The sequence below is a fragment of the Marmota monax genome, unplaced genomic scaffold (assembly GCF_021218885.2).
Source record: "Marmota monax isolate L192 unplaced genomic scaffold, Marmota_monax_Labrador192_F-V1.1 WCK01_AAM20220418_F8-fsc00009, whole genome shotgun sequence".
Taxonomy (NCBI): Eukaryota; Metazoa; Chordata; class Mammalia; order Rodentia; family Sciuridae; genus Marmota; species Marmota monax.
The window spans coordinates 29,009,980-29,033,807 of record NW_026694710.1 but is presented as its reverse complement, the minus strand read 5'-3'; the positions used below and the strand labels follow the sequence as shown (position 1 = coordinate 29,033,807).

Genomic DNA, 23,828 nt, shown 5'->3' with positions numbered 1-23,828 from the left:
CACTAAGCCCCAGCCCCTCTCCTTGCATTTTTAATCCCTATGGGTTGCTTATGGCTCACACAGCTAGGCCCTGCATATCTGCTTGTGTTCCAAGCTGTCTTCACCCATTGCCATGCCCTGCATTTCCTAAAAATTGCTGTGAGACTGGAGGTCTGGTCAATGTCTCAGTTGGCCCCTGGGAAGCAGAGCTTGAGGCAAGGATGGGCAGGGGCTCTATCTGGGAGAGGGTCTTAGGAAGTGAGAACAGAAGAGAAGAGACAGGAAGGCAGGAAATGTCCTGATGGGCATTGCAGGGAGGCCAACGGTGTCAGTGGCCAGCTGAGGTCTATGAGGAGGCCCCTCTGGAGCAACTCCCAGGAACCCACAGGGTACAGGGGGTTGTGCAGCCATCAGGGGCTCATGGGCTGACAGTCTTGGAGATGCAGGCATGGCTCCCAGTTGTTGCCCATGTCCATGACCTCAGGTGGCCATTTTAATCCACAGTCCCTTCTTCACTAATTAGCCGGAGTACACATAGAGAAGCCAACGTTCATCAAGTCTGCAGCTACCCAGGAAGATAAAGATCTCCCGTGACACTGTTCCCTGGGGAGCTGGTCCCCAGGTCCTACAAGCCCTCTGGCTGGTTGCTGAAGGAGCATTACTCTTTGGTAGTACAAACATACCAATGTGCTTTGTTCCATTGCTGCTGCTGTTCTACGCTGACCTGCGACCCCATTTCACTGGCAGAGCCTCGCTGGGTCTTAGTCTCCACAGCTGTCTTCTTGCCCATTTCCTGACTTGCTCCCTGAGCCCCTGTTAGAAATACCAGGTGCCACAAGGAATCAAACGTGTGCTTGGAAGTGGATTGGCAAGGCTGACTTTACTTCTGCAGCAGGGCTGCTACCCAGCCTGGCTAGCAAGCCCACCTGATTTTATTTTATTTTTTTGGTACAGGGGATTGAACTCAGGGGCACTTAACCACTGAGCCACATCCCCAGCCCTTTTATGTATTTTATTTAGAGACAGGGTCTCACAGAGTTGCTTAGTGCCTCGCTTTTGCTGAGGCTGGCTTTGAACTCATGATCCTCCTGCCTCAGCCTCCAGAGCCACTGGGATTGCAGGCGTGCACTACTGTGCTGGTAGTCCACCTAATTTTATCCTGAATGTAGTGCTGCTCTTGCTCTGATAGGAGGAGCTCAGGGTTACAATCTACACAACTGGCTAATTTCAAAATTGGGGAGGGCAAAGGGAAGGACCATGGTTCAATTGGCTACAACTGGATCTTTCATCCCAATTAAGGCTAAATACTATATTCTGAGAATGGACCACTGGACTTTCTGTCTCTCACAAGTTCCCCCTTTTCTTTTTATACCCTTTGGCCACGTTTTCATTTTTGTTCTTGTGCCATCCATCCTAGATATATTGAGTGGAAATCACCCATGGTAATGAGTTCTCCCCTTTTAGGAGACCAGGTAGGCATCCTGGTGATGAGGAGCACTTGGTAAGGTCCTTTCCAACTCAGCTGTAGCTTGCCTTCTTTCCAGGTCTTGATTAAAACCAAGTCTCCAGGCTGGAAGTGAACTGCAAACTCCAGAGGAGTCTGAGCAGCAGCTCATGATAATCATACCAGAAAAAAAAAGCACAGACAGGTCTCAGATTGGCTCAGAACACACCTGTGACTCTGACAGAGCTTTTTGCAATATTTATCAGACACTCCTGTATAAAGACGCTTCCTTTATAACCTCCCAGTTTTACTTACTTTCAGGAGGACTGACACAAATGTACATCTCAGGTAAAAGAACCTGTCTTATCTTTTAAATGTCCACATGCAGCTGTGCTTTGGTTATGCTCTCCTGCTGGGTGTTTAAGACCAAGTTGGTCAAAATTGGCCTTTATTCCCTCTCTACTGTTAGAGTTAGCTGAGATTTGTCAGGGATCACTCTTGGGAACTTGTGAAAAGCCTCTTGGCTCCTTTAGCTTTTCCTCTACCAGTTGTGCCATCTGCCAGGATGGGCCAGGGTCTTGCTGACCACATGTGGCTTCCCTGGAAACATCAGAGACATTCCCCTCTCTAGCAACCCTCCTCTGCAGAATGTGCACTGGGTGGCTTCCTGTTCTCTAGGGTCCTCGTGATCCCCCAATCGGGAGGTCAGATGACTCACTGCAGTTATCCTTAGAAGGGTCCTGTCATTCTCCTGGTTGACCTTAGAAGGCAAGACCCAGAATATTGGCTGCTTTTTCCTTGGCCCTTTTACTTCCTTGATTTTGGTCTCCATGTTTTGGGTTGAAACATCCAGCAGGTCAGTTTCACCAGTCTTGGAGTAGGAGTACTGGGTTTTAATTTCAATGTCTATAATTTTATAGTTACCCCTTCCATTTAATTGTGGTCACTATTAGTACTGGAAGTACTAATACTTTATTAGTACTCTAATATTATTAGTATTCTTCCAGTACTTCCAGTACTAATACTTTATATCCTATCTGTCCTTTACGTGATGGCTTCTTGTCTCAAATTAACCCAGGTTGTTCTATCAAAAGTAGTACTTCTTCAAAACACTAGCAGGTTCTAGTTGTAAAGTTCTATAAGGAAAATACAAAATAAAATTAACAAGACATCAAAACATACTTAGTTTACATAACAGCTTTGAACCAAAAAACATAATTTTTATAAAAACACTAATATATCTTTGGTATATATTTTGCCTCCACAAAGACCTATAAATTTATCAACTCAATCACATTTGAGAGCCTTTACAAATTTTACTTTCTTTTGAAACTTTTACCTCCTTAGATACCTTTTATAATTTATCCAATTCTTTACATAAGCTTTATGTTTTATATTATATCTCCTGCTTATTTTTGAGATCTCAGTAAGCTTTACAACAAAAATCTATACTTTGAGCAAAAATTTACATGAGGTTAAGTCTAGCCTACTTTGGAGCCATCTTAACATGCAATAAGATGAGAGACTCAGGTGAGGCAGCCCCTTGACACATAACACAATACAGCATTATATCAGACATGAATTAAAAAAAAAAACTAAGAGAACTAACTTTATTTTTGTGGGAAAAGTAGCAAAATGCTTTCATGTTTCACAGTGTCAACCTTTAAACAAATCAGAGTCTCTTTATTGTCTTTCAAAAATGCATCTAAATTCCCATCTCAACGTTGAAAGTAAGACAAAATTATATGTGTTTGTGTGAGTGTGTGTGTAACTTTCGATAACAAGTTACCTTTATCCACTTACAGAGCACTAAATGACATAAATAAATCCCCAGTTAAATTTGTTATTTCTATATAAATCTGAAGGAGATTACCTCTATATGCCACTTTAGTTTAGAGAATACCAGCTTGGTAAAGTGTTCCCCTAAGCTTTTAGTTTTGTGCATTTCTCTAGTCACGTATATTTAGTGTGTCTGGCAAAACTGACTCAATTCATGTTTTAAAAATTTGTCAGAAAGACAATGGATCCCCATTAATGCCTCTCTCTGAAAAAATGTATATACACATTATATTATATTATATATTTTTTCTTCTTCCTGGGGCAAGTTATTACTTCCTCCTTAAACAAAATCTTGGTTGAGATAACACTGATCACCTTTCTCAGGGTCCCTTTGGCCCAGATGGCTTTACTGTTAGTAGACCTCCAGCAAAGCAGGCTTTGTTTCCTTTTCCTGGGCAGCACTTGCAACTGAAGTTGTTGCTCTTTGGGTGAGAATGTTATCTGTGCATCTAATTCACATAACAAGTTTTATTCCAGGAGAGGGATGGACAATCTGGATATATACAAAAAAACAAACAGTCTAAATCTTTTTCTCCCCAGGTTGCATTCAAGGGGTTGGAGCACAGGATATTGTTGAGCCTGACCTGTCTCCTTTATCACTATCATAATGCCATCAACTTTAAGTGAGTTCCCCACTGTCGATTATACTCAGATGCTCCTTTGGGGCCTTTTTATTACACGAGGCATATTGATATTCAGTGGAGGAGGCCATTTTCATCCTTTAGGCTTTCTTGAAGATCCTTTTGCATAGGTTGCCAACAAAACATAAGTTGACTTTTGTTTCTGTTCCTCCTAAGCATTATATATCATAAATGCACCATTAACTAGTTGTGAGGGGGTTATGTCAGTTTGTCCCCTTTGTCCAATGAAGGTCATAATGACCCTCAGAGACTATTAGGGACCTCTCTATATAGAAATCAGCATGGCCAAGACACAGATGCCTGCATACATGGGGACTCCAGGAGGCCCTTGTATTTTAGCTCTGTGGACAGCAGGGAGGCTTCCACCCAGAAGTATCCCCTGGCCAAATGGGGCATCCTGCTAGATCTTAGAAGGGAAGACCATTTTTTTATCCCCAGGTTATGACCTAATAGTGCTGGAATCCATTGATTTGTCCTTAGTGACTGGTAGCTTTCATTCTGAATAAGATAGGATAGTTAATCATCAGACACTCAGGGTAATGGCCTCCAATTAAGGCTTTTTCCAAAGGTAAAGGCTATCCCATGGAGTTAAACATTCCAGTCAATTCCTTTGTCCCAGAGCAGTGGTACATGGGAAGGGGGTGAAACCAAATGAAGTCATAGAAAAATTCCAGACTTAAAGACTAAACGGGCATAGTCAATTAGAAAGTCATGGGCCAAGCCAATTGTCCTGGTACCCTCCCAATGCCTGTAGATACAGAGTCCAATCATTAGCCCCAACTTTTTAAAATATCTGTTCAGCGCAGACTCTGACCAATGCTTTATCCAGCCGCTGTAAGTCCGCAGGCCAGTACACCCAAGTGGGGGGGACCCTCTGTTAGGTTTCTGCCTCACATCACTGGAGCTCCATCCTCTCACACTCAAGCAAACCTTACTCCTTTTTTAGAAGATGATACCTTGCTTTTTTTATAGTACTTTAATAAAAACACAGCTTAATTTTTTTGTACACATATGGAATCATACCTGTTAAAATTTTAATTCTTAGTGACTTTGTTTTAGGTTAAGACCTAGAAATAAGCAATCTTGAACCTTTTTATTTTTAACCAATTTATAAAAACATATTTAATAGACCCAAATATATGTTACCTTATGGAATTCAAGAAGCCAAGAATACTTGCAAATACTTAGTTGATGTTTTAGTATCTTAACTTTGCAAATTAATCAGATGTCTCCTCTAACAAACACATTTATAAAGATTAATCCCATTTATGTTAAAACTAATTTATACATTTCTTACTTAGGCTACTCATGAAAACCAAGGTATCAAACAAGTCTAGTTAACATTTTAAGTCAGTATTTCTGCCAAAGAAAAACACTCAGAAGGGGTTAGAGTTGTGGCTCAGTGGTAGAGCACTTGCCTCACAAGTGTGAGGCACTGGGTTTGATCCTAGCACCACATAAAAACAAATAAAGGCATTGAGTCCATACACAACTAAAAAAAAAAAAAAAACCTTCAGAAGCAATGGACATTGCACTTAAAACATTTTATGGAAACCAACAGTCTGATTGGCTGGCTACCTAGAACGTGTGAGTAGTAGTAGTTTCAGAGGTATCTTTACTCTTACCAATTCAGATTTATCCTTTTTGTTAGTTTTTTTTTTTTTTAAGTGAACTGAAAGGCATTTGAATCCAAAATGGATTCAAATACTCATTTACCTGTAAGCCAATGTTGACGCTATGTACATGATAATACACAAGCATGTATACAGACAGGACATACAGGTTGCAGGTATGCACAAACATCCATCAAACAGACAGGAAGCAAAGACTTGGTGCCTCTATGCCAGATATTAAATCCCTACAAGTAGGAGGCAAAAGAACTATCAGACTTCAGCTTTTAGACATTAAAATAGACCCTGGCGCAGATTTTTTACAGTATTACCCAGACATGAAAAGGGCTGTGCAGCCGTGGTGAACACTGAAATCAAAGGATCCGGTGGCCACTCATCCCCAGGGGACAGGTTAATCCCACAATCGCTACTGTTTATTTTCCGTGCTTGCTCTTCTTCAAAGGAAAAGAAGATGGGATCTTTTCATTATTCTTCTATGTCCCCAAACCTAGTATTTTTATTCCCCATTTTTTGTAGGTTCCTGTAATTAAGTTTCCCCCTGTGTGGTCAACCACCACTTACTGGAGACTTCCTGCACCCCTCATTCCACTTTCCTGGGTATAGTCTTGTGTTTCTACGTAGAGGCTCCATCCCCCTTTTGGGGATTTTTGCATTCATGTCTCAGTCACACTCACACAACCTCCGGGATGTCCCAACCACCAAAGAGGTACTTTTTCTCAAGAACAGATTTCCTCCTTGGTCCATGCAGAGAGTCACCTGGTTGTGGGGTGCTTGCTTGGGCCCTTTCCAGCATTGCTGGTCCACTTTCCATTTTGGGCTTATTGTCAGCCTTGAGGATTGTAGTTTTCTCCTCCACTCCAAGGCCACAACAATAAGGCAGCAGGACATGTCTCCTCTAAGGAGGTAGTTCCCATGACCCCTTAGGCAGTGTATGGAGCCCTATGCCAGGCACCAAAACATGCAGAAATACTGGGGTGCCACAAGGAATCAAACATGTGCTCAGAAGTGGGTGGGCAAGGCAGACTTTACTTCTGCAGAAGGGCTGCTACCTAACCTTGGTAGCAAGCCCACCTTGGCAGGGCAGTCCACCTGCATTTATCCTGAACATATCACTGCCTCTTGCCCTGCTAGGAGGAGCTCAGGGTTACAGTCTACATGATTGGCAAAGGGAGTGGGTATAGTTACAATGGCTACCATCAGATCTTACCAATTAAAGCTAAATACTATATTCTAAAAATGGACCACTGGACTTTCCACTCTCACACTGGAACATGGGTCAGCCACGGCTCTGCTGTGCTTCTCATTCTGCCACCACTGCTCCAGGTCTGCTCTCAGGGACAGCTCCTTTTGCAGGTCACATTCTCTTGTGTGAATGACAGCTCTCAGCTAGATGTTCACTGTCAGCATCCCAAATACTTGTGTGCTAAACAGAGTAAATGACAGGAAATTCCTCCATCCTTCCCACCCTGCTGGGCTGCACAGAGCAGCCCTTCAGCTTCCTGCCCACTGCTGGAAGCCTAGTGGGCACCGTGGGCTGTGGGGATACCCTGGGTCAGTGGGAACACGGGACTCCTGCCTGGCACGCTCCTCCTTTCAGGCCTTCCTTCCCAACCCAGGCAGTCGTCATGTGTCTGCACAGTGCTGGGCTAAGGCTTGGGACCCTCTGTGCATCTTCAGAGCTCCACCGGGACAGATCTCCCTCTCCCAGGCACTGTCCTATGGGACACAGCTGGGCTTCCGTAAGGCTTTTCCTCGCTGTTTCTCAGGGTTATAGGCCTGGTTGCTGATGTCCAAGGTCCTAAAGCTGTCTCTGAGAGCAGACCTGCTGTTTGATCTGTTTTGTCCACTGTTTTATTTGCCATGGTGAGAGGCTGATGGCACCAGGGCTGCAGCCACAGGGAGGAGGACAAGAGCTCTGCCCACTGCCTGTGAGAACGTCCTCCCTGTCATCACTGCTGCCCACCAGAGTTCTGCTTTGTTATTCTATATTTCATGAGGGGGTTGGGGCAGATCCAAAAATTCCCACTCCTGTCACAATCGTCCCCAAATCCACAGGATTCTGACATGGGCAATTGCATGGCATATTCACTAGCTCTCAGGCAGGTGCAGCTGCTGCACACCTGGGTCCATCTCACACCTCTGAATGGTGTGCTTTGGAGGTCACTCTAACAGTACGGCCGCATCTTTCACTCCTTCTTTTTACAGCTGTAGGTGCCCAAGGTGTGCAGGTTTGATCATTTTCCAATTAATCCCATGTAGATAGCCACGTAGACAGTTTTCTGCCTTTTTTTCCTACTATAAATTTTGCCACAGGTTGGATGCAGTGATCACACACCTGTAATCCCAGCAATTCAGGAGGCTGAGGCAGGAGGATTCGAGTTCAAGGTCAGCCTCAGCAATTTAACAAGACCTTGTCTCAAAAAAATAAAAAGGGCTGGGGATGAAGCTCAGAGGTGGCATGCCCTGGTTCAATCCCCAGCACCAAATGAACTGTAAACCATGCTGCAGTTTACAGTCTTGCTCTGCTTGCAGTTTTCCTGGTGTGTCATGGGGTACACTCTTCCCTGGAGACAGCTGGGCTAACAGTTAGACTCCTATGTCACTTGCTGGATGCCACCAAGCTCCCTTCCACTCAGCACTGACACACTCGTGTCCTGGTTCTGGGTCTTGACAATAGGGTATTGACACTGGGGATTTTGTCAGCAGATGAGCTGGGGGGTGAGGGGGCTGGTGGTAAGAAGACATCTGGGGGGAGGGAGGCGCAGTGTGGGAGCATGTCCAGGAGCATGGAGGAATTGAGTTCCAGGGACAGGGGTGGTGCACAAGGCAGGGCAGCCAGTGAGTAGCTTGGTAGAGCTGGCATACTTGGACCCCGGCGCCTAGGGATCGGCTTTTTGACTGCTCATCTCAGGATGGCCTGGGGTCAGGAACTAGGGTTTTTCCAGGAGAGCAGGACACAGTCAAATGTAGGGGTTATGGAGGTGGAGTTAGCCCTGGGAAGTCCTGGTGATCTGGACCAGGGCACTTGTTGAGTAGGGTCCTGGGGATGGGGGAGAAAAACTGATGGGTTTGAGAGAGAACTTGCAGAGAAGTGTGGGATCAAGAAAGAACTCGATTCCTCCTGCTCTGTAGAGCCAGATGCCTCACCGAGGGTTTGTGGGTAACTGGAATGGTTCCTCAAAATGAGACTTGATCACAGGAGGACAGGCCAGCACCCCTGGAAGGCTGGTCACAGACAGGAATGAGGACCCCTCATCCACAGGGAGGAGGACCTCCCCTCCCCACAGTCTGACCTGGAGCCATGATTTTAGGGTCCATCTTTACACACATTTACTTTGTGGGCTGGGATGTGTGTAACCCTGTGAACTCACCACCAAGACAACACAGATTCCCATCCTCCTTTGGGGTTCCCCACCCTCAGGCTTCTGCTGAGTGAAGCCCTGGAGGGTTCTGAGCAGAGGAGGGATGCCCTGAATAATTTTTTATGAGAGTCTCTATATCATGTTGAAAACGGACACAGAGCAAAGGACAGAAGAGGGAAGCTACTCACTACCCCAGGGGGTTGAATCAGGGTGGAGTTAAGGGTCACACGGCCTGATTCTGATGGGCTCTGGTAGGTCAGCAGAAGGCTGGTGTAGGCACAGAGAAAGATGGTAGGAAGGCCCCATGTCTTGTCCTCAGCGTTGGCAGGCGTGGGATGAGGGCATAGTCTCTAAGAATGACCTGGAGTTGTCACGCTGTGAAGATCTCCTGGTGGAAAAGTGGATGGCTATACACCAGAGCTGGGCTCAGAGTAGTGGCCTTGGTGCTGCTGGTGAGATGAGCTCACCTGGAAGAGCAGCTGGCAGCCCAGGTGTTGGACGAAGGGACCTTGGGCCTGGAATGAATTCTCAACACAGTTTCACCTGTAGCCGACAGACAGAAAGTCATGGGGGCCATCTATCCATCAAGTTAGAAAACTTCCTGGGGTCACTCTGTCCTCAGCCCAGGACTGCTCTTGGCCTGCTCATTTGTACCTCTATGCTGCCCCCAACACCAAGGCTCTGCCTCCCTCCCCCACTTCCACACCCCTGCATCAGGACCCTGCCCCCCATGACAGCAAAGGGCCCCCTGCTTCTCAGAGGCCGGCTGCCACACCTGGGCCCAGGTCCCACGTCTATGCAGCCTTTCCTTTTCTGCAGTATGGCCAATTTGTCCTTCTAGTCAGCTGTCCCCGCAGCACCACAAGGCCACCAGAGTTCCCACCCAGAAAGAAAGCAGTCCTGTTTGCCCCTCACCTCCCCTGGACAGAGCCCCATTTTGTTGCTTTCCTTTACAGCAAAAGGCCTTAAAATGTGTCTTTTTCGAAAATGCACTTTTCGAACCTGCCATGATCCAGTTTCCACACTATGATGCATCCATACTGCTGCCAAGGCCTCTGAAAGCCCCATGGGCATTCTCAAACACCCCCAGCAGCTAACTCAAGCCAGACCCGCCCACAGGCGGTGGCTCTGCCCTGGGCTGCTCCAGCTGGGTCTTTCCTGTGGGCTCCTCCAGGACTCCAGGACTCCATTTCATATAGTCACCTCAGTGGTCACTCCTTTGACCAACCATTTCCAGGTGTTACAAGCTAAGGAGCTTCACAGGACTCAATGCCCACGTCTACTGGTCACCCACAGGGGCACTGCTGACCCACGCCCAGCTCTGCCCCGTGTGCTCCCACACCCCCAGACCACCTGACTCCTGCTCCCTACGCTCTAATCCCAGCCCTAACCTTAACGCCTGCAGTTACAGAGGAGCTCCAGCGACCCCTCCGGACCCAGGATGCGCGGGACTCCCTGCCGCGCACCTCACCACCCCAGACTCCAGCTGAGCTCCTTTCCTTCAGTCCTTTCCTTGCCCCAGCCCCATGCGGAAATCCACTCAGCGTGCCACTCAGTCTCCTAAAGACACTACACTTCCTTTTCCCTCTTGCTGCCTCTCCCACTACAGTGAAGACCCTAGAGGGCGTGAACTTCTCGGTCACTGCTCACGGTTCTAGGGTGGGTCTCGCACAGGTCGACAAGCAGAGGAGCTGTGGGGTCAGCCGGGCTGTTTCAGGTCCGTGAGACCGAAGGCAGGGGCCCTGTAGGTCAGCGGCGTACAGCGCACCTGCCACGTTCAGAGCAGGGAGCCCCGCCCAGCCCCACACCCCAGCAGGTCAGCGTCCAGCGCCCGCACGCCGACCCGCAGCGCGCCCGGTGCACTCCGTCCACGCCCCGCCCAACCACGCCCGACGGTCCCCGCCCCTTACCCTGTGGCCCCTCCCCGGCCCCGCCCCTCCCATCGCGCCAGCCGCTACGGCCGAGCGCGGACCACACGCGCCTGCGCCCTCAGGCTCCGCCCGGGCCCGCCCCCTCCGGGCCCCGCCCCCGCTCGGCCGCGGGGTGGGAGCCGAGCCGCGCACCGCGCATGCTCCAGGCGCGGCGCCCCCGACCCGGCGCTCGGCTCGGCTCGGGCATTTCCGCCTCTTTGTTTTAAACTCCGGACGGCTTTTTTCTCCTCCTCTGGGGGGGACCCGGAGGGAGCGGCGCCCCCTCCCCCTCCCGGCGAGCCCCCGCGTGCGCCCGCTCGCCCGCCGCCCGAGACGCAGGTCAGTGAGCCCGCCCCGCCCGGCCTGGGCCCGCGCGCCCGCTCCTCAGGCCGCGGCCTCGGCCCGTGTCCGGCTGAGGGCTGCAAGCCCGGCGCCGCTCGGCCGGCCCGGGGAGGCGGGATCCCGAGGGCCAGCAGGCGGCCGGGACCCTGGAGGGCCGGACCCCAGGCCAGGTTGGACCCGGGAGGGCCGGACCCCCAGACGGCTGGACCCGTGGAGGGCAGGACCCTGGACCAGGCTGGACTGCAGACCGGGCAGGAGCCCAGGAGGACAGGACCCTGGAACAGGCAGAATCCCGGGAAGGCAGGATTCCAGACCAGGCAGGATCCGGGGAGGACAGGACCCTGAACCAAGCAGGACCTTGGGCCAGGGTGGACCCAGGGAGGGTGGGACCCTTGAACAGACAGGAGTCCTACCAGTCACTGAAGGGCCATTCACTGAGGAGGGTCAGTCCTTGGGACCAGGGAAGACCCACAGAGTTTTGGGATCTCAGAACATGCCATTCAGGAGAGTTCAACCCCAGGACAGGTCACTGAAAAGGGCTGGGATTCCAGGATGGGCCACCAGGGACAGTCAGTCCTGGGGACCTGACAGTCTGGGACTCTGGGAAGGATCATTGAGGAGGACTTGACCTCAGGACCAGACAGGACCCAGAGAATGCCAAGAAAACTGAGGAGTGTCTAACTCAAGACAGGTCATAGAGGAGGGCCAGGATCCTGGAACAAAGCCACAGGAAGGTCAGGACTCCGGGAAAAGCTCACTGGGAGGACTGGGGCACTCAGACTGGCCCCAGAGGTCCACAGCCCTGGTGCAGGCCTGTGAGCACTTTGGGGACCCTAAGGTGGCCTCTTGTCCCCATGAGGCAGGACCCTGAGTCTATACCTGAGAAAAGTTCATGACATGGACAGACTCATAGAGGACCCTGATAAGAAGTAAAACTTTTAAGACAGGTCCCCAGGGTGGCCTGGGACTCTGAGCATCTAGACTGGGTTGGAAGTGCTGAGCCTTCAGTGGGATCCAGAGGTGTCCTAAATCTGTCCAGCTCACCACCTGGCTCCCTGCTGTGCAGGTGCAGGCATGTGGGATCCTGCTCACCTGAGCCCCACAGGTTCAAAAGGCTCTTTACACAAGACCCTGAGCACCCTGACATCATGAACTCTTGGGCTGGGCCCAAGACCTATAGCAAGTACTGCCTGGAAAGGGACCTGGAGGCAGGTGCAAGGCAAGGTTGGGGCTCATCCTTCTGGCTCTGGGACTCAGGTTTTCAGGGGAATTCCTCATCCAGGGGTGCTCTGTGCCACTGACTTGGAAAGCTGCCTCCTGTTGCTCTTAGCCCCTCCTTTGGCGATGCTGTCCTTTCCTTGTCTTGACCCCGGGATTACCCTCTTGTCCCTCCCCTAATCCTTCTCAAGGTTGTACAGGTGTATCCTGAGTCTAGAAATGTCTCCAGTGTCCGGGGGACTTCAGGAATGGGTGGAAGGGTGGGTTGCAAGCTGGGGCAGAAGGCTTTGGGCAGGAAAGCTGGACAGCAAGGTTGCGTGGGAGAGCAAGTCAGAGGCTAGTTCCACTCCAGGAGAGGAGGGCATTGTTGGATCTTGGGGAGGGGGTCTTTCTTTCTCTGAAACATTCCACGGAATTGGCCATGAAAAGTGGGTGCAGCTTTTATGCTGTGAGAGGTATTCATGGGCCAGCAGTGTGCTGCACTTGAGTAGGGCAGTCTCCATGTGTGTTCTCTGAGAATGGAAAGTCCAAGGGCAGGAACTTGGCTCTACCCAGCACCTGAAGCCTGCCTGGTGTGGGCAGCAGGCAGCATATTACTGAAGAGTGGGTGCCAGAGAAGAGTAGAAGGCAGGTGCACCTGTAGGTCAGCTGCAAACTGAGGATGAGGTGTGAGTCTCAAACTCTGGGCTCCTGAGAGATGCTTGAACTGGTCAATTCCATTTTTTCATCTTGAGCCACAGTCAGTTCTGGTTACTCAGGAGAAAACCACCTTAGGTTCCTAGCACTGAACATCAACCACACTGTGTCCCTGCATGTCCAGCGTGCATTGCCAAACATAACTGCATTTGGGACTTTGTCCTTGGTGCTTACTTTTGACTTGTTCTTTTGACACACTCTTTTTACTGTGGTTAAAACTTAATTTGCCTTTTGAAGTTTTGAAAAGACATGCAAACTTGAGTAAGTGTTCAGAACCTACGTTTTCCTTTTTGTATTTTTGAAAGTGTGGTAGTGCTGAGTGGTTTTATTTTATGTCATCATGCAGCTGTTTTCCCCAGAACTTAGTTCTCTAAGCCAACAGTCAGTTATGATCCTACAGTCTCTGGGTCAAGAACGCAAGGTGGCCGACCAGGTCTTTTGGCTCAGCACCCACAGGCCTACAGTCAGGTGCTGGCTGGGCACCTCCCCAGGGGCCACCCACCTCAGGCCCCTCCCATGCTGCCTGCAGGAGAGGCCAGCTCCTCCTGTAGGCCTCTCAGAGGCAGCTGAGAAGGAATGGGGAGGGGAAGGAGACCACTGGCTTTGCAGCCTACCTTGGAAGTGGTGTCCCATAACTTTGGTGAGTTCTTTTTGTTAGAAGTGAGAAGTGAGGCCCTGTGCAGACTTGAGGGGAAGGGGCCCCTCAGGGTGGTGCAAGGTGGGTGGACTCTGCAGCAGCATTGTGAGCATGGCACTTAGCTGGTTTCATCAGTGATATTTGAAAAGCTCCCATAAGAAGTTAAGAACCATGTTGGTGGAATGGGGGCTCCGGCTTGGCTGTGCTGCCTGGGATCTGGCACATGACGAGAGATGAGTCATGGACAGAAGAGATCCCTAGGTGTCAGCTTGCCCTCAGGAGTCGTGAGGGTACAGAGCCGTGGGGTCCTTGGTTGCCCGGGTGCAAGGGTTTCAGTCTCCCACAGTCTCACTGGTATTTCTACCAGTGATCTGGTCCAAAGAAAGAATGTTGTGAGAAGTGTTTGTCTCAACCATTTAAATGTGGAGAAAGTTTCTCCTGTCATTTTGGACCTTGTGCACTTGTTTTATGTGTCCTCTTCAAAGTAGTATACGAGGTGTGGCATCTCTGAAGTGGAATGTTTGTCTTCTGTGGGCTCCCTGGCCAAGGCCTGCCCAGGGGGGGCCTAGACCCAGAGCTGCACCTGGGCACCCGTTCAGGGTTGCCCTGGACACGGCCCTCTGGCCACCTTTCACCTGTCTGCCGTCTCTAGACTTGGGGTATTCCACCCAGGGCGGCTGGGTGAGGAAGGACTCTTCGCTATTAACTGGAATTGTGTATGTGGGTTGTTTGGACCATAAAGCAAGGCTCATTTGGGTCTACCTGTTGTTCTTTATTAAATGACAGGATTGTTATTCATTTGCAGCCTTATTTGTTTGATATTCAGATATCAAATTTGATATTGGATTTTAAGTTGAAGCTGTAATTTTCCTTTACTGTGAAATGTTGAGGTTCATGGACAGTTTTCTAGTGTCTTGTGATGTGTGCTGCTTGTATTACAAAAATGCTGCACAATTCATTGGACTTCAAAAATTGGAGCTAGTCTTCAGTTCTACAAGTGGGCAGTTTATCATTAAATTTAAAAAGTGTGAGGCCTTTAAAAATAAGAACATTCTTTTTTTTTTAATCTGAGTTTCTTCCTACAGCTGTGGACTTCAGGACAGGATGAAGGGCAGGAGTGAATATTCGCCCCCTGAGTCAAGCAGAACCCCACCTCTGGGAGTGAGCTCATCAGGAGTGGGGACTCCTCGATAGTGGTTAGGCCAACTTGCTGTTTTGAAGAGAAACTCTAGCATTTAAATGAATGTACAGGTTAATTTGTCTCTTTTTTGGATAAATTCATTGATATTTGCTGGATTTGGTAGATATTTATAAGAAGCATGTGAACACTAGAAAGGGGTCGATAGGTAGCCATGAAGCCCCACTGCCTATGGGTCCTGGGGGTCCTGCAGGACTTGAGGCGGCCCCTGGGTCTCGTGGGGGGGTCTGGAGGTCCGTGGGTCTTGTCAGCTACTCCATCTTCTGGTTCCTAGGAGGGTTTGGCCTGTATCCAGTGACCATGTGGATGCTCCTGCGGGACACCTCTGTGGCCCAGTTCTGAGGGTCTTGTACATACCACCCTGTTTGCCAAAGTCAACTAGGACACTCCCTGATTACACCCATTTGCCTGCTGTGGGAATAGGGGACAGGTACCCCCACATTAGGAGGCAAAATTGAAGAAGGGTAAGCTTCCTTTTATTTCAAGGGTTTGTTTTACTTTTATCCAAATGTTCATTAAGAAAAAAAGGCCTGAAGAAAAGCTATAGGGAATTCTGCCATTGTTTGGATGTTTGTGTTCCCCGAGTCCCTATGTTGAAATCCCAGCCCCTCTTGATAGCGGTGGGAGTGGGCCTCACAAGCTTCCCTGGAGAAGGAGCCTTAGGTAGCCACCAGCCTGTGGCACCTTGACTGGACTTCTTGCCTCCAGCATGGACAAGAAAATCTCTCTTTTTTACACGCTGTTCAGTTCAGGGTATTTAGCCTGAACAGGGTGGAGCAGGACCCTTGAAGCCCATGCTCAGAAACTCGGTTCTGTTATGGACTACATTTGCTTCGTCTTTTGCTGTACGTGACTGCTTGCTAATGGAAGCATTGGAGAGTAGCTACAGACAGCATGACACATCACTCAGACAATATAGAGTGTCAGAAGTGGTCCCTCACACAACTGCAATACCACTGTGGCACCAAGAGAGCGGTCATGCCATCCACATAATAATTCATTTTCAGGCCGTTTGTATTTTCCCTAGTGGTCTTAGGAAGTTTTTCCATAATGTTTTCCCTTAACTTGATTGGTCCTCTCTGGCCTTGGTTGGTGTCCATCCCTCCTGAGTACACTGGGGAGGTGCCAGACTTGGTTGGTGTCCGTCGTTCCTGAGTACACTGGGGTCTCAGCCTTGGTTGGTGTCTATCCCTCCTGAGTACACTGGGGAGGTCCCAGCCTTGGCTGGTGTTTATCCCTCCTGAGCACACTGGGGAGGTGCCAGTCTTGGTTGGTGTCCATCCCTCCTGACCACTTCGGGGGTGGGGGTTGATCTTGGTTGGTGTCATGTCCCTCCTGACCACACTTAGGTGGGTATGGAGTGAGACATTCTGGGTACAGAGTATTTCTAATAGTATGTTTTTCTGGACCAATGTCCTCCTGCAGCTGGGCATTTTTTCAGGACTTGGCTCTCCTCCTGGCTAACGTTTGCTGTAATGAGAGGACTGGCTAGTTATTCAGGGGAGAGGCACAGGGGTCAGACACACTTATTCCCTCTGTAGCACCAGCCTATGATGTCACATGGGAGCCACTGTCCCAGCACTGAAGTGATTTCTAGACTGGGAGGATGCAGTTTCAGCACAATCCACACAGTACCTCATGGCTGTGTTTAGACCCAGCCTGTGCTTCTCATTCAGCAAAGAGCGCTCTTGCCAGCCGAGTCCCAGATGCTGCCCAAGGGCCCACCACCAGCCTCCCAAAGGACAGCTGTCTGAGGACGTGTCCCATCTGTTAGCCAGGGGAGAGAAATCTGCAAGACTCCCAGGTCACTGAGTGCTGGAAGAGGCTGGACTGACAGGAGAGGTAGGGGCAGGGCTGACGTGTTGATGTCGTCAGCCCCAGGTCAAGGGCCAGTCGCTCCCAGCCATCCGGATGGTCAGCACAGTGGGAGCCTCCATCGCCACACAAGGTTGTGCAGGATAGCACTGGTGTGGGTGGGTCTCAAGGCTCAGAATGGAGAGCCCTTGCCTCTGGGACAGGCCGGGGAGGTACCTGTCAGAGCAGCTGAAGGTCTGCCTGGCTCCTCTATTTTGTAAAAGGGTCTGTACTTGCCAGGTACAGTGCAGGTGCACACCTGTACTGTCAGTGACTGAGGAGGCGGAGGCAGGAGGGTCACAAGCTCAAGGCCAGACTCAGCAACGTAGCGAGGCCCTGTCTCAAAAAGTAAAAAGGGCTGGGGTGTATCTCATGGGTAGAGAAGAGAGCCTTTGAATTCTAACCTCAGGACCATTAAAAAAGAAAAAGGAAGATGAGATAGATCAATACGTGTTTTGTTTCTTGTTGGAAACCTTCCTTCAGTCTGGTACCACCATGGCCCTGTTGTGTGCAGGCCTGGGGTTTGGGGGCCAGCTTGGTCCCCATCAGAGCCTTGGGACAAGCTCTGGGGCCCACAGGAGAGCAGGCTCTTGTCACATGCTTTAGCATGACAGCATCTCGTCAAGAGTGGGTTTTGAAGGGTGTTTCCGACTTGCTGATGGCAGAAGATGCAGCTGGGCGCCAGGCACATAGTCACCAATATGTGAGCAGAACCAGGATTTTTAGGTAGAGTTTAACTTTTCAGCTTTAGAAGTTTATTTAAGTTTCCACATGTCTAGAAACTGTAAATTAAGACCCCATGACCAGGGGTCAAATAGAACTGGGCGTGTAAACAGCTAAGGCAGAGGCAGAGTGATCTGCGTGCAGTGGGCAGGAGAGAGCCCCAGGGCCCAGGCCTGCCACAGAGGGAACTCTGCTCTCATTTGCCTATAAGAAGCATGCAGTCCCTTGCTCCTGTCCCCCAATCATGGAGCAGACATGATATAGTGCATGAGCATCCCCAGAGACACACCACACGGTGGTGCCTGTCCTGAAGCAGGTGAGGATGGGTGGCTTATAGGCTGCCTACACAGGAGTCCCTGTCTGACAACCTCCTCATGCCCAACAAGCCACCAGCCCATTCCTTCCCAGCCTCCCCAGCCCAGAACTCGCGATGCATCACTGCCTTCTCCTCAGTCCCACATTTGCCCTTGCAGCCCTGCACACAGCTGAGTGCAGTGGGGTACTAGGCAAACGTGGTGCTCAGAGGGCCTCCAGAGGATGCTGGGATGGCTGCTGAGGCAGGCTTGCCTGAGGCCAGAGCCCCTAGGAAGGGGCCGTGGGGCAGAGGCTGGCAGGGGGGCTCTTGCAGAAGGAAGGCCACCTGGTTCCTGGCTGTGCCTTTCCACTTCCTGAGCTGATACCAGGCTCCACTGCTGGCTAGCACACCTTGCCAAGGGCTCCTCTTGCCAGCATGGTGGCCTGTCACTGGATCTCCCAGTGTCAAATCTGCACTTGCAGTTTACGGATGAAGCTCAGTGTTTTAAGCGTTTTCATTTGGAGTTTCCCTTTTCTGACGCTCTTTCTGTGCCTAGAGAAGGGCAAAGGACAGAATTGTTCCATTGGGAGCCACTGAGCTGCTGGCCCTGGTTGTGGTCCTGGTGTCCTGATGACCCCCAGAATGGGTCCTGACCCAATAAACTCAGTGTAAAGTGGAAGTAGCCTTAGTGGAGGGAGCACTAAGTACCCAGCCAGCCCTGCATCCCAGTGGCCTCATGGCACCTCATGGCACTCTGAGGAGCCTGGGCTGAGGGCAAGCTGAGCTCTGCTGCTGCTGTGGGCAGGACAAGAACAGGCCCTGCAGGGTGTTGCTAACCCAGAGGGTCAGCTTCGCTGTGTGCCTTCTGCCGCACGTGCCTTGCTGTCACTGTTGCAGTGGGGTGACAGCTTCCAGTAATCCAGTGAAGTTGTGCTCAGGGAGTCCGGCTGGCCATCTCCCTCATACCTGCTGCCTCTTTTCTGTTTCACCAGGCTCTCCAGGGGCAGAAAGGCCTTGCCAGGTGCAAGGGTCTGCTCCCACATGGCTTCATCCACACGGGCAGGCAGGTCTGTGGTGATGTCTGCATCTTGCTGTAAACTGAACACTGTTCTTTTCTTGAGGTCACTCACACAAGGTCCACCAGCTTACAGTCCTAACTTGAGTCTTGCCTGCTTGAACTCCATGTCACAGAGGACCAAGGATTGTCATTGTACATGCCTTCTCTGTGGAGCTTGCCTCTGCCCAGGGAGTCCTCAGTTCCTCCGGGCTCCCCAAGAGCACTGCCCATGCTCACACACACACTTGAGTGGCTCCCTCTTAGTGAATGACTCTTGGAGAACTTTTTTCCTTCTAAGTTTTAAGAGTGTTTAAAATTACTAGCGGGTGTTGGATTTTGTCGAGTGGTTTGTGTGTCTGTTGTAGACTATGTGGCCTTTCTTCTAAGGAGGTGTTCTCCCTATAGTGCAAGGCAGCCTCTGCCTGGTGGAGAGCGGTGGCTGAGGCAGCTGGTCCTGTTGGGTGATGCGTCTGTCCTTTTCCCTCTGCTCTGACCTCGGCAGGGTTTGGTGTGTGCATCACTGGTCCGCAAACTGAGTTGGAAGAGCTGTCTTTGCGTTTCTTGTGGTGCTAGGGACAGAAGCCTGGGTCTGGTATGTGCTAGGCAAGCACTTTGCCCAAGCTGCCTTGTTTCCTGAGAGGACGGAGTGTCCTGGCTGCCCTGTAGGTCCCTCTGGGGACTTCCAGGCAGGAGTCAATTTCTGAGGAATTTGCCAGTTGCATGTGGACTTGGGTTTCTGTCACCCTGAAGCTGTGCACAGCACTGATGTTGCCAGGCGCCTTCCTTGCGGCTCTGTGCTCACTCACTAGGCTGTCTGCAGATGCCCACCCGTATGCCTGCTCATGTCATCTTCTCATGTCCTCGGTAACCCACCCAGTTATGCTTGCTTGTTATTGTTGGTGCTGTCAAGACGTAGGCAGTGGGGATTTATGTGTATGGCTGCCCAGTTCAGGACCCACTGGTTGTGACTTGTTAAAAGTTACATGTGCTAACACTTCATCTCCTCTGTAACATGAGCCACCGTTGGAGTTTCAGCAGCCTTGGGTGGTCAGTGGCTGCCATACTGGGCGGGGACAGTTCAGGACAGCCCTGGCCACAAGCTGGCTCATCCCCCCACCTTCTAAGGGCTGCACACAGGCCTGTTGGTTCTGCTTCAGTTTGCCGGGAAGACAGACTCTCCTCTGTCCCTTCCTTGGGGAAGTTAACGGAGCTTCAGGATTGTTAGTCAAAGGCAGTTATGGGAATACCTGAAACAGAACATGGTACAGGATGGGTGTAAGCACATGTAAGGCCATATCTGAGCACTGTTCTCAAACTCATGCCTCACTCTGTCCTGGAGCCCTGGCGCTCTCCAGAGTTTTGCTCCAGGCAATCCTCAAGCCCTTCTCTGGGGACACTTGCTCCCATGTCAGAACAGAGCCCTGGACAAGTGCTCAGGAGACGCACCTAGGGGGGCCTGGCTGGGCTCCTGAGCTCCCCTCAACATACAGCGGTCGCCAATCACTGCTAGCCCTGTCCCAGAGCACAGTCCCTGGTGGCCATGTGGTTGGAAGCCCATGTGGCTCTGCCAGGGTTGCTCTGGTTCTTCACTGTTGCAAGCGCCCAGCTCATGTCCTCATTCCCCTGAGCCGCGCACCTGCCAGGTGCCCACATGTTTCCTCATGCACATTCTCTTAGTGGGTGGGAAGTCTGACCAGGAAAGAATACAGTGCTCAGTGTGGGCATGAGGCTGCAGAAGTCATGGGTATCACAGGAATCTAATGACAGATTTGTTCTTCGCAGTCCCTCTCCAGAATCCCTGCGCAGCTCACCCTGAAATCCACTGCCTCTCTTGGGGAAGTCCATGGACCCCCTTCCTGCCTTCTTGGGTCCAAAGCAGTGTGACAGAGCCCCCACCTCCATTCTGTGTCCCCATGAGCCAGGTTTCTGCTCTCATAGTTTCCCTTGGCTTGGGCTGGGCTGGGCTGGGCTGGGCACACTAGGCAGATACTTCACCTGTCTCCATAGTAAATCCCCCTTCTTCGCCATCATTGATTTTCAATTTTTTTTTTTTTTTTTAAGCAAGTAAATGAGCAGACATGTTTAACCACCCAAGGCTCAGAGCTGCTGGCGGTGGGCCCCTGTGTGGGCAGCACCTTGCCCCGTGTCCTGTAGTGATGCCTGTCTCTGCTTCTCCTCAGGCTTCACGATGTAGCGGGACCCCCGGCCCCCACTCTCAGGTGAGTGCATTTGAGCTGGCCTCCCTCCTCCTGTGCCTTTGAATCAATGGGCAATTCCCAGAGTCATGCTGGGTCAGTGTGTCGTGGCCACGGGCAGGTCTGCAGTTCCCTGGTGGCGTCGACGACAGCAACTCTCAGTGCCCAGTGCCTTCCTCTGGGTTAATGTGTCCAGTGGACTCTGTCCCCATTGCTGCAGGATTTGCTTGGTCCACTGAGAACGGAGTGGCAGGACTGAATGCAGGAGTTTCAGTGACGTGACTAAAGTAACAGTGCCATTTCTGTGCTAGGAGATGGAAGCAGAGCAGAAGCCAGGAGGGAGGTGCCCAAGTGAGCCAGAGAGCAGAGGGAGGGAGGAGCGGCGCATCCGCGTGGTGGCCTGAAGCCTCCATGCCACGCGGGAGGAGGGACACGCAGACGTCCAGAGGAGGTGAGGCCCACCGGATGGTGGGGGGTGAAGATGGTGGTGTCTCAGACTGTGGGGGTGAGGCACAATGGGGAGGGGTGCAGTGTCAGATGGCCTCGCCAGCACTCGTGCCATACTTGTGACTGCGGAGAGCAGGTGTGTACCTGGAGCCCACGGGGCTGTGTGGGACACCTTGTGGGAGCCACCAGCTGTCTCCTGGGTGTGCAGAGGGGTTGAACTGCACTCCCCTCCTGACTCATGTGGGAGCTGCGAGCAGGAGGGCCTGAGCCTCAGCTGCAGTGCCTGCAGGTCAGGGGTGGCGTCTGGTTCAGACTGGCGCAGAGGGGGTCAAGCCCACAGGATAGCACTAGTCCTCCCCACCCTGGGGCTCTGGTGTCTTCCTGGCAGCCACAGGCCCTGGTGCACAGCAGTAGCTGGTGGTGGATTCCTAGAGTCAGGGCCATCCTCCACCTACTATCATATCCAGGGGCTAGGCCATGGACCAGAGGGCTGGCCTGGCTCCATGCCCACCTGAGAGGCAGGGATGGGCCTCCAGTTAGGAAGAGGACTTGGCCCAAGCAGCTAATCTGTGGACACCAGGCCATGGCACACTGTGCCATCCCTGGAGAGACAGTGTTTGCTGGAGGCTAGGTGAAACACATCGGAGTGGTTTAGATGGAAGTTGTCATAGGTTTCTCTTGCAGAAGCCAAAGATGTTGACCAGGAAGATTAAGCTCTGGGACATAAATGCCCACATCACCTGCCGCCTGTGCAGTGGGTACCTCATTGATGCGACCACGGTGACCGAGTGTCTGCACACGTGTAAGTCCGCCTACAACTCTGCGCCTTCCAGATGGTTCCAAGGACCACAGTGACGGGGGTGGGTAGGCAGCTCCTCCTATGTGTTCCTGGGGACTTGGCTGTGTCTTACCAAAAGCTTTTAGTTCATGTGCAAGGGCAGCAGGGCCAGGAAAGGAGCAGGGACTCCAGGAGAGATCAAGAAGTACCCTGGGATTCCTGGAGATGAGACTTCCCTAGGGTCACGGGACACAGAGCTACTGTGTTGTTGCCATAGGGCCTATGGCATGGCGACTTTCTCCTTCAGCAGGCAGAGAGGCCTGTTTTACATTTCAAATGAAGTCTTGCACTTTTCAGGTGGGTGTCTACTGGTTTGCTCCTAGGGACTGATTACCTGTTCTGACCATCTGGGCTTGTGTGGGTTTCTCTGTTTGCAAAGCAGGTACTGGTCACCTACAGGGTGATGGTGCCTCTGGTGGCCGCTGAGGAGCATTTTGCTAACGCAAAGGCTCTGCACAGATGACCTCCCACTCCGCACTGCTCCCTTTAGAAAACACTCACCCATTTCAATACACACTTTATTAAGTTAATTGCATTAGAAGCCATTGGGCATAACCAGGTGATTTTTGTTGAATTTTATCATTTTGTGTTGTACAAAGAAAATGCTGTAGTCTTTCAGGCCAGCTTAGGAAAGCTCTCCACCCTTGTGCCCTTGCCTGCGGGACAGCCAGGACCCCAGTTCCCACTGCTGAGTAAAGCCCAAGGGGCGGTGCTTTCTTTCAGGAGTAAGAATGTGACTCTTCTGTGTCACACCTGCAAATGAGTCAGAGGTGTCCTCCTTGGCTGCCATTGGGGGGGGGGGCAGGTGTGAACCAGTGTCTCCCTTCTGGACTTGCTTTCTCACCGAGTGCACCTTGGACAGTCTGCAGGAGCTGCCTGGTGAAGTACCTGGAGGAGAACAACACCTGTCCCACCTGCAGGATAGTGATCCACCAGAGCCACCCGCTGCAGTACATTGGGTGAGTGCACACCACGCCAGGTGGAATGGGAGTGAGCAGCCACAGGCGTCTGCCCCTCCCTGTGGAGCCGCCGCTCCGCAGGCACCTAGACATCAGGCCATGCAGTGGCCTAGGTTGCTGGAGAGATCTCCAGGCCACTTGGGGTTTCACGAGTTTTAATGGAGTGGCTGAAGTTCAATTTGAAGTGTGAGTCAGGCCTGGGACCCACTTTCTGTGGAAATAACTTGAACCTGGAATGGGGCCAGGAGGTGAGGAGCTCGCCAGGTGGAGTTTCAGATTTGGGGGGCCACTGGAGGAAACACAGTGCCCCTATACCACCTGTGGGAGCAAAGAAAAGTCTAAAGGCAACTGTCGAAGGGCTTGGCGTATGTCTGTGTTCTGCTTAAACTTGTGCAGTGTGCAACACAGGGGAAGGTACCAGTCCTCAGAGGCCCTGCCAGCCTCCAGGCAGCCCCTCATGGTCCTGTGGCCCTTCGGGTGTCAGTTGGCAGTCTGGGCTTCTCTTCTCCAGGTGCCATCTACCTCTGGTGCCTTGCTGTTCTGGTTCTGCCTTATAGAGGTCC

At 51.3% G+C, this 23,828-nt stretch overlaps 1 protein-coding gene across 2 annotated transcripts in view; it reads left to right on the top strand.

Moving 5' to 3' along the window:
- Positions 1-10,962: 10,962 nt before the first annotated feature.
- Positions 10,963-23,828, top strand: part of Pcgf3 (polycomb group ring finger 3) — a 31,531-nt gene continuing 18,665 nt past the window's right edge. Inside the window, exons 1-5 of one of the 2 annotated variants that reach the window (XM_046423704.1) lie at positions 10,963-11,145; positions 21,007-21,045; positions 21,333-21,472; positions 22,140-22,270; positions 23,169-23,265. In XM_046423704.1, coding sequence (XP_046279660.1) covers positions 22,162-22,270; positions 23,169-23,265 — 206 coding nt within the window. In that variant the 5' untranslated portion in view covers positions 10,963-11,145; positions 21,007-21,045; positions 21,333-21,472; positions 22,140-22,161. The remainder of the gene's footprint in view (positions 11,146-21,006; positions 21,046-21,332; positions 21,473-22,139; positions 22,271-23,168; positions 23,266-23,828) is intronic. The other variant, XM_046423702.2, reaches the window with a different exon arrangement.